Source organism: Lytechinus pictus, chromosome 12 (assembly GCF_037042905.1).
Source record: "Lytechinus pictus isolate F3 Inbred chromosome 12, Lp3.0, whole genome shotgun sequence".
NCBI lineage: Eukaryota > Metazoa > Echinodermata > Echinoidea > Temnopleuroida > Toxopneustidae > Lytechinus > Lytechinus pictus.
The window spans coordinates 13,476,393-13,487,710 of record NC_087256.1 but is presented as its reverse complement, the minus strand read 5'-3'; the positions used below and the strand labels follow the sequence as shown (position 1 = coordinate 13,487,710).

Genomic DNA, 11,318 nt, shown 5'->3' with positions numbered 1-11,318 from the left:
TGAAGAAAAAACCATGTAGACGCAGACGGGTTGATATGAAAGTTTTAAAAAAAAAAACAATTTTATATGTACTCCAAATCTGATGTGAGGTGGTGGCACTCAAATGGGAAAAATAGTCAAAGTACATCGCGATGTGGTTTTCACTATGCTTTTCAATATCATGAAATAAAGTAAGTATTATTATCCATGTAGGCATTGTGACTTCTCTTTCTCTCTTTAAAAAATGTCTGGTCAAAATTGATTTATGAGTGAGTCAAATTGTCCGGTTTATTGTGACAGTTGTTTTGAGGGTGGTTTTGCTTTTTTTTTTAATCATGGAATGTAAGTATCTAAATTAGAGAGAAATGTATCATAAATCCACAAAGCGTGACTGCCACTAAAGAGTCGAAAGCATCCTCGTAAATTGTCCCGGAAAAAATAACCCTAAACAAAAACAGATTTGTTCATATTTCCCAGATTTGAGCATTCTAAACAGGGATATCATCATTTTTTTAGGGCGTTTTTGACACTTTTTGAGGGAGGTAAAAGGTTAAAAACAAATAATAAAAAAACGCCAGCAGACATGCAATTACGACATAACAAGTTAAACAAAAACATTGATTCAGAATAAATTCATATTTATTCTTTTATACAAATTATTTCACGTACACCATACACTTTGTAAACAATGTTGGTGTAAGCACATCTATGAAGAGTAAAATACTTTATACAAACTCTTTGAAGTGATCTGAGTTCCGTATCACAAAGGTTAGCGATTAATTGTACGCTTGATTTTTACGATTAATTGTACATTGTAGTCAATGGAATTAATCGTTAAAAAAATGATCTACGATGATTGCTAAGCTTTGTGTTACGGGCCTCAGGTATTGTTTAAAAATTCAAATACAATGATTAAAATTCAAACAGCAATGTTAAATTTCTATAATATAATCCTTAAGTTAATCAAGTTGATGGTTGAAGATTGTTGTTTAGATTAAAAACACAACATATGTTTGGACTCTCTTTGAATATCAAAGAGTTCATAAGTTCAAATAATAGTAAACAACATGAATAATATCGTGTAAAATATATTCATGTAGTTTATTTCTGGTTTTTACTGTGTAGAGGCCTATAGGATGTGTTCATACTTTCCTTTAAGGGGGGAAAATATATCATAATTTAATCACATTATGATGGAGAGCACAGATTTAATCAAATACAACTGACGATCATTAATTTCGTATAATCATCGTCAGCGCGCCTAATTCCAGATATGTCCAGTGTTTATACACGCTGGTTTGTACATTACAGTCTGGTAGAATATTCTTGTTAAGGTACACAGTTTTCATCACAATGTGATCACCATGTGAACAACACGATGGAAAAAAATGACACACATAAAAATGTAAACATTAAAAAGAAAACCCTCAAGCAATAAATCGTGAAACGCACGGTAAAGTATATACACCGTCGCCACCATGCAATCATGGCGCAAGTAACAGCAACTGATTCAACATGTAAACATACTCGTGTAGTCACAGCACAAAACATAAGTACAGTAACACATCAGAGAAGCAAAGTTCTACACTTTATCTTGTATTGCACAGTAAGAGAGTTATTAGTTAAATGTTTAGAAAAAAAAATGGCTCATGGTTCTCGGTTTTGGTTTGATGAAGTGTCACAGTATGTAACGATCGACTACACGAAGAGTGTGGCGGGTTTCACGGTACACATTGTATTCTATTGTGGGCATAATGTTGGTCCTGAAAAGGACCACAGTCCCAAACTTTGGCATTTGATGAGTGTATTCTTGTCGTCTTCGGGAGCTACAACTTTTACATTGACGAAACGCAATACGAATAGCCTACACCATTTGGTTTATCAAACATAGTTGTTTGTCACACTTATCATTCTGTATCACACTGTGTTACATTATGTTGTCAGCGTATGGTGTGGACGCATTTTACACAGTTGAAAATATATATCGATGCCTCCATCAATTTCAAGCTTAAGATGGAGGTCTCCCACTTTTCAAAATGTATTTTGTCGATTTGTGTATAGATATATATTTTTCTGCTATATGTTTTAATACTTATCAGGTATAATTATATTTCAATTATGTATGTATGCATATGTTATTCATTATGTCATTTGTTTATTGTTGTGTTATCCTGGGAAAAATGATTACACTTGTATATACTTTTGTTATTGGAATGTGGAAATAAATAAATAAAATATAGCGACCAGACCAAGACCTCAGAAAATCGTAAAGTCGCGATGTATATTCTCGTACGATTATATTTGCTTATATATTCAAATTCTTTGTTCTTAAAACATGAAAATTAAACAGGGCAACACTTCTTAATATAGGAATACTGGATCTCATGTACCGGAGATTACTCATTATGAACATGTTAAACTAAATCTCTGGACGTTGAGAAAGAAACGTCCACAAATTTGAATCACGTTATAAACAGATCTAGGTCATGTAGGTATGGGATATTCGATTAATAATGGGAGTGAATATGAAATCGGAAATTGAAATCATATTTCTTCAAACATAATTCGAATTTCATAAAATGGAGCTGCATAAATTGCAGAATCGTAATTTCCGCATTCGGGAGTTGTTTTAAGCAAAATCGATGAGTAAAAAATAAGGTGTTTTATTTATTTATTGGTATAGCAAGGCGGTGTTTATGATATATTTTTTAATATCACGATCGATTTAGAAAAATTCAGTGTCGTCTATCATATGGAAACATAATCTTGGAGCAATATTGATACGAGTTCTGAAAATGACCTTCGGTTGATAAATCAGTATCAAAATCAAATCGGGGTCATTTGCGTTCGTTTGGAATCTGAATGATCATAATTTAGGTTGGACTGGGACCCATATTGGCGTAGAGGAGTGGGGGAGGGGGGCTTTAGGGGGAAGGATAAAGAAGGAGAAACGAAAGGAAATGTAAGGACAAGGGTGTAATATGACATTTTTGTATCTACTTTGGCGTCACAGCAGAGGATTATATTTTGTGTTTGGGGGCGCAACAATAGATGTCCCCTCAGGAACAAAGGATAAACCTCCGCGCCGACGCCCATGCATGCATATCTGACAAATTTGATTTTCATTGGAAAAACCCGAAATTTTCGCTCACTCCCGACGTTTCCCCCATAACGCCATGTTGTACCCCTCAGAGCCTTGGCTCATTACGTCACAGGATCCATAGATCATTGAGCAGGGAATGGAATAAAAAAAAATATGATAGCAGCACTCCAGGTCGTGTGGTCTAGTGGTTAGAGCATTGGACTCATAAGGTTGTGAGTTCGAATCCCAACTCTGCCATTGTCTCCACTGTGATAAAAAGACCTGAGAGTAATATCTGTCGTCTATAAGGTCAGCCGCTATATGACTGATTAACTTAGACGTAAAATGTTTCCTAGGTAATTGATATACCAGATTGGCGTTTACCAGCAAAACGCCGTCCTGTCGAGCCCCCTCGAATTACTCAAATTATAACATGATACCTATGTGCCACAGAAAAGTCGAAAATAGTTGGCTCTGGAACTAAATCTTGGTTTTAAAATGGGGGTCTCCGGAACGACTCATGGATCAATGATTGAAATACATACAATGCTCTGGAACTGACCACGTAAAAAATTGGGGGGCTCTCTGGAACTCATATCGCAGCATGGTAGCGGCTATGGTAGCGCACTGGAACGAGTACGAGAAACACAAATTTGAGGGTCTCTGGAACGGGAAAAACTAGGAATTTCTATGGCTTTCTTAATTGGTGATGCTCTGGAATGGAAATTTAGGCTGAGAATGTGGGTCTCGACCGCGGCACAATTCGCACAAAGGTATCATACTTTTATCCTAAGTAGCATTCCCCCCCCCCCCGCCCCGAGCTGTCGAGTTCCTATGGAGTTACCATAAACAGAAACAGAATTAGATAATCGACATCGATTATACACTTTATCATGTCTATATGATTGAATGAGTTGATTAACGAGTCGTAATAAGTTATACCGATTTAATTATACTTGGCAAGCACACATCACTATACCACATCTTAATATACTTAACGGTTAAAAGTCAATGTCAGTTGGTTTCGTCGCCTAGAGTATCCTAAGTCATTAGACCTTAAACTATAACATATTTAGCATCTCTATCGAGTCCGATACACCTTGAAGAGCGACTATCTGACTGACATTTACAGCGTATAAACACGCCATCGTAACGCTCTTTTCCTGGGTTTTAGCAAGGTAACCACTATCTCCTGCAGGAATCAGCTTCTTTGGACAATGGAAGTTCTTGAGGACGCGCATGAACAGCCTCTCGAAGAACTTCTTAAAGACAGGATGTCTGAAGGCGTAGAAGACAGGATTGATACAATTGTTAAAGTAAAGGACAGCGGTGGTGTATAACCCTGATAGCAGCACTCCAGGAGTCACAAAGGCCACTGCAGTTGGGATGGTACAGCAGATGAATGCGACTACGATGCTGAAGAGGTTCTTGGTGACCTTTACCTCTCGTTGGCTAAGACGCTTGATGTGATGCCGGTGCTCAAGTTGCTGGCTGCGACTGCTGCCGAAGAAGATATGAAAGAGTTTTCGCTGTTGCCGGACATGTACCAGAATTCTTATGTAACAACCAAGCATGATGACAATATGGCACCCGATTAGAATGGCCAAGAAGTTGTGATAAATATCGCTCGTGTCCGTCGGACTTGTGAAGCATTGTTTATAGGGAGGATAGTAGGAAAACTCTGTCAAATGGAAACCATAAATTGGGATGAAGTTGTATAAACAGGCTAGAATCCATGATAGAACAGCCAGGAATAGTTGTTTCTTGTGTGTGTTGAGACCCGTTGTCGTGTGAACGTTCTTGGTAATGACATAACATCGATTTATCGCTATCAGTACAAGGGTGACTGCGCTACAGGTGAACGTCACATAGATCACACTCCCTATGAAGCTACAGACACGAGGAAATTTCGCTCCAATTGCCTCATGGAGGATACCATACACCTGAAACGGAAGTATCATGCATGTCAGGAGGTCAGCGATGGCCAGGTTCACAATCAACACGTTGGTAGGAGTCTGGAGTTTAGGTGTGACGATCACACCGATGATGACGAGACTATTCCCGAGGATACCGAGGGTGGATGTGAAGAGATAGATAGTCGCGATGATGTACGAGTGTGGATAGAGATCGTAATGGTCATCGGTGCAGTTACTGGTGCAATTCTCAAATATTGATGACATTTCTGTGAAGGTCTCCATGATGATGTCTTTTTCAAAGACGATGTCGCTCTAACTGAGTTGTTAGCCTATATCACTCATCTTTGATGTTCCGAAGCTGTATGCAAACACAAAACAAAACAAATGATAATCACGTAAAGTGATATAGCAATCAATAACATTTCGATTGAATATGCCTACTTATGAGGCTGTTCTTATGAATCCCTTCTGTTACACACCTTGACCTGAGAATTTATTCCACAATATCTTTCTTGGAATAGTGTAACGGAAGAATGAAATGACGTCCTATATGTACACGGTTTCGAGGTTGAAAATCAAATCTCATCAGAAAATAATGAAATCGATACAAGAATAGGCACATAGTACCATTCACAATTCGTACAAATTTGTTGGTGTATTCAATTAGCATTATTACTTTAAGTAATCTAATAGGCCTATACTGTTTAGTGCTGATCCAAATCGATTTCTGATGACATTACTCTCCCTTTCCTTTTCTTTTTTCATGTCAGCCGTACATTATTATTTGGAATGTAGAGGCAGATGTTCCGGGGAAAAGGTTCACTAACTTACTTAGATTAGAAATGATTAAAGGCATACGATACCCACTTCCAGTCTCTTAACCCTGTAGACTCCAATTCAATCAATTCAATCTTTATCTTATAAATAAATACCCTTTCATTTTTTTAGAGTGCTCGGACCTTGCATGGAAGTAAATGACATCAATTTTTGGAAAGTGAACTCTCAATTTCTTTATTTCTTTGAAAAAGATTTATTCCAAATTTGTGACGATTATTAATTGAGTAAGAATCGCTAATGTATAGAATACTTACACATGAGGGCTTGGGCACTTCCTCCCCAAATGTTCCACTACCAAGAAAAAAGGAAGATTAAAAAAAAAGGGAAAGATAAACCTTTGTTTTGGGTTTTGAAATTCTGCGAATACTAGCCACTCCCCTCTTACTCCGCGACATGGAGAGCGAAGCAAGCTATCCACACTTGTTGATGAATTTTGGCAATTGGGCAATTCCATAAAGTATTCAAACATTCTGTACGTCCGACCCTCATTTTTCTCAATTCTAACTTTACTTCATAAACTGACCAAGTCATGGTCATTATTTTGACAGCATTACAGATTGTCATAAGAACCAGAAATCAGAGACAGAAAATTTCATGAAGGTCTCACATACATGGAAAAGGACGTACGTATTTTATGGAATTGCCCTATTACAAAACTGAAAAAAAAAATATTCAGCCTGCACTCCAGCCAATATTTGCGGAGTATGCCAGAAACCTTCCTTTCAATATCCCATTTCAATGTTTTTGTACTAATTGTTTTGGTCCTAAACAGCCCTTATTTTTCTTTTAATTTAAATGATGTTTTATTGGTCACTTCAAGGTACATTCATTCAATACAGTTGAACAAATACAAATGATACATTACAAGGAATTACATAAGAGTTACATGACATAAGTGGATAATCACTGTATCTTGTCTCGCCACCTGCGTTCGTAGACACTCCTTTTGTTATTTCGAATAGCTATATTTTTCCATTTTATACGAGCTAGTTGACAAATCAACACAATCAGAAACTGTTGGTTTACATGATTTACATCTACTAAGATAAATTGATTTTTTTGCAATAACTAAAACATGATTAAAAAGAAGAAATTTTCTTGATAAAATACCGAGTATTATACTTTTTTCCGTTAATAATGAAAAATCAAACATGGTGAGTTCTTTTCCTAGCTGATTCCAAAATAACAACAGCCCTTATTAAAAGAAATGACCGAAGCGAGCAAGGAATATCATGCAGAGGCTTATGAATTTTTTAGTAAATAAGAACCTAAAACGTCTGAATTGAAAAAAAAATCGCTGAATTACTTCGAATAGATTTTGTACCTGAACAAACTACACATTGTAATTTTTAACGACTAAGTGCAGCATGCAAGGATATATCTTTACATTGTTTTGTAAATTTGACTCCATGATATTAAAAAGAAACCATATGGTACATATTACTTATCTCCTAAATATAACTCAACTCTATTTTGGACCATCGTTTACCTAAAAAGGATACATTAAAAAAAAAGGTTTCCTTAGTTTTTAACAGGAAATCCGTCCTATGCATTTCACAGAAAGGATATTATTCATATAACTCTATTTTGCGTCTCCATCTACCATGAAAAATATCGGATTTCCTTCATTTTGTTTCCTTGTTTTTGTTTACTAGTCTTTCTCCAATTTTCTTTACGTCTGACCAGCAGAGACTAATCAATGTGATTTCCCTTATCTATATATTTCCAAGTAGAAATGTATTCATTGTAATTTAAAACGCATTTTTGATATTCAGACCTAAAGATGGGACATTATAATATTTTTTAAAATCATGATATGTCTGCCTACCTGTCTCACTAAACAAACAACGCGAGCGCGAAGCGCGAGCTGAAAATTTTGTATACATTGACCCCAAACAAGGACATTTATGGACTATTTCTTTTAGGAATTCTAGAAGAGCATACATATCTCACCGTACTCATCCAATGCGAGTACCAATCGCGTGCTAATCTTTTTTTAAAATTTAGAATCACCCCTAACCATATGAAGCACTGTTTGTAGTCATTTTAATCATGAACATGATACTTATCTCACTAATCAAGTATTGCGAGCGCGAAGCCCGAGCCGAAAACTTTTAATATTCAGACCTGAAGAGGGGCATTCTAAGGTATGTTTGTAGGAATTCATTTACACCATATTTCACTAACCAAATGATGCGAGCGCGAAGCGCGAGCTGAAAATTTTGATATTGAGACCAGAAAAGGGGATATTTTACGGACTGTTTTATTAATTCATGAAGAGCAGACATATCTTACCAATCCACAAATGCAAACGTACATGTAAGCACAGACTGGAAATGTTTTATATTCAGACCTTAAAAGGGGGCAATCACTTTAAGCAGCCATGAAAGAAGCATATGTCCCTATATAAAATAAAGAAAGCTCGAAGTGCGAGGAAATATATTTGGTGTGTATTGACTTGAAAACAGGATGTTTAGTTTCATTTACTCCCCTTGAACAGAATTATTCATCTCATTAAACAGAAAATGCGAGCACCAGGAGTGGTGAACACATAGGCACTATGCAAATAATGTTTCATATAGTTATGAAAAAATATTTCTTATGAAATATAATATGATATATTATAATACATATAATATAACATATAACATAATATAATATACAAAAAATTCTTCTTCTTCCCCCTCTATACGTTTCTCTTTCTTTTTCCCTCTTTTTCTCCTTTTCCCCGTTTTTCTTTGCCAGTCGATGGTCGATGGGGGGGGGGGGGGGGGGTACGTGCCCCCCGTACAGTTACGCCACTGTTTGTACCTACATGTGTCCTGTAACGATGACTGTTCCTCTCATAGGCCAAAGAGGTGATGAATAATGATTTTCCACAACCTAATTATATTAAGATAGTTGGTATTAAAGCAAATGTATTTTGTCACATAATATTGCCTGTATACATTTTTCTTCATCTATTTCACATTAACCTACGGCAATTTTTGACATTATACAGTGTAAGACGATCGCATTACGAAGATAAGAAATTGGTTGGTGAATTATATTGCAATATTACTTATTGTTAACGGCCAGTGTATTATACAAATTGTCTATCACCATGATCACAATTAATGCTGCAGATAGGCATGTGGTCAGATACAAATCGGCAGTTATAACCGACTTTTGAAATAAGTCACCTTAGACAAACAAATATCTTACCTTAAATTCGGTTTTTCTAATACTTTGTCTGTACTTCCTCGTCAATACGATACCGGTAACTGTACAAGTGATAAATCATCCACGATTACTTCCATTTCAGAATCCTTCCACGTTCTAAGAACTTCCACAAACATTATTAGCTCTACAGTCGCACAGACTTGGAATATGTACAATTAGCAGTGGTTGAACTTTCCCTTTTCATCCCTCAATCTCATTAGGCTATATTCGATTCCATATCGACGGCGTCAAAGTGGTTTGGTAGCTGGTCATTAATGGAATCCACTGACCCAACAACTATTTCCAAGTTACATAATCCTACCTTCCGTCTGACGATATATTTAGTTTGCTGATGTTCACCCAGGCCTTCTCGCTTCTAGGACAGGGCTGGGCGTTAATGAATTAATATGTCATCCAAGTAATCAATTGAATCCTCTTATAAATCCGTTAACCTTTTATGAGGTGGAGAGTTCGGGAATCCTATATGCCGAGACATGCACCTCAATGACGCTGTGGCGGTTTTTGACGACGAAATCTGGCAACTCAAATTATTGACGAGTTGCTCGGAGGAAAATTTCAGATCGGTGAATCACGCCACTTCCCCTTGTTCATCTCCTGCTGAAACTGTCCTCTGATTACCGTTATTGTGTACAACCGGATATCGATGTGTGAATTACCCACTGATTTCTATTCTACGTAGAATACAGAGCTCAGATTAGTTGCGGCAATGAAAGTCTCATCCTCATACAAGATAAGCCACATTTGGCATTATCATATTAAACGTCATGAACATCCTGAAGTCCGAAACTGGACAGCGTATACATATAGTTAAACTTGGTGAAGTATACCTGTCATATCGATCGATGAAAGAGCATAGGTTTGGGTCGATATTGAACCCTTAGTTCAATGAAGACGTACATGACGGGTAGGCATGGTAGGTTGACGTTTTAAAAAGGTGAATTCTAGTACATACATTCACCCTTATATTCTGCATCAAACTTTTCCACAATGCGGTGTTTCTTCGCGGTTGGTCACCCTTAATTGTCCCGTTGTAATAACTGATCAGTCCTCTGTCAAAGTAATGGGGTTTTCACGACTTCACAATACTTGTATACTTCTTTTGTCCTCGCTTATAGATGAATCATGCAGGCATATTCACACTCTATTATGAATTTTAAGTATTCTCAGAGCTGTTCAAACGTTTCGGTATAAATAAAAAAATAAACATGTGCCTATATATGCCTACTCCTCGTCTAATTTGAATACCAATTAAACAGGCCTACAAGAAAACTTCCATTTAGAACTCAAAATTCGTCCACTTTGGTGTATAATGTCATCCATGGTATATAGATCAATGATCAGTGTGGTCCAGATCTGGCTATGGTGTTGGTATTAAGTGTACAAAATCAATCCAAAACTAAAAGTTCAGCTCGCTCAACGTCCTTAAGTCAGAGAGAAAAGGATTTATAGGTCATATTCTCCATGGGCCTTGGTGTATTTAAACACTATATTTATTAATCCGCTCTATACACATCGAAATTTATACCTACACCATATACCTTGATAAATAGCGTATAGTGAACTATAATACAAAAAAAAAATCTCACCATTATACATGGCCACTGGTCACTGGTGGTCAGTGCCTACACAGAGGAGACGCCACTTGAGGTCAACAAAAGGGTCTCAGCAAGCTTTACAAGATTGTTCAGGCGCTTCTTCAGTTCCTTTGTCGTTGTTTGTTTGGGCTCTTCCCATTTCGAATAACTCAATGTTCTGCATGCGTGGTGGTGGTGTCTTGTTCATTTCCACGAATGCAAGTTATAGAAAACGTATATGTTGAGCTGTTTGCACAGACTAAAGGCCTAATCTTTGGTTGTCATATTCAGTCTTGAGAAGAGAGAGTTGTTCATATGTACTATTGGCTTCATCGGCATTGGAAACAATCCTCTATCAACAGTCAGTCGCTGAAGTTGACCGAAATGTTAAGTTGTTGATATCATATAGATCCATTATGCATTCTAGACGGGTTTATCCTTCGACGTTTTACCGTTACATCATTCATCTCAATATGACCACTGAACCATGATAGTTTTATTTTGCCATATCGAATAGATGAATAGGTCCATCAAACCATCTGTTTTTGTTAAATAAAGATTAGGAGACATTTTTAAGGCATGCGTGTCATATTAACATATTTGTTTATTAATCAGTCCATGACATGTTGTCTCCAATCATGTCCGATATGTTTCAACCATCTTCTCATCATTATTCACTACGTAATTCTCATAACTTTGCTTTACCCA

General features: G+C 36.7%; 1 protein-coding gene across 2 annotated transcripts; it reads right to left on the bottom strand.

Annotated features, from left to right (window-relative positions):
- Positions 1-596: 596 nt before the first annotated feature.
- On the bottom strand, positions 597-11,060 carry LOC129273565 (melatonin receptor type 1B-B-like). Of its 2 annotated transcripts, XM_064107400.1 has the most exons (3): positions 9,019-11,060; positions 6,069-6,105; positions 597-5,335 (listed from the first exon to the last, which is right to left on the bottom strand). In XM_064107400.1, exon 3 carries the CDS (start codon positions 5,257-5,259, stop codon positions 4,123-4,125), a length of 1,137 nt encoding a protein of 378 aa, XP_063963470.1. In that variant the 5' UTR covers positions 5,260-5,335; positions 6,069-6,105; positions 9,019-11,060; the 3' UTR covers positions 597-4,122. The 2 variants fall into 2 exon arrangements, with proteins under 2 accessions (XP_063963470.1, XP_063963471.1); XM_064107401.1 differs by lacking the exon at positions 6,069-6,105 and having other exon boundaries at positions 9,019-11,028.
- Positions 11,061-11,318: the final 258 nt, after the last annotated feature.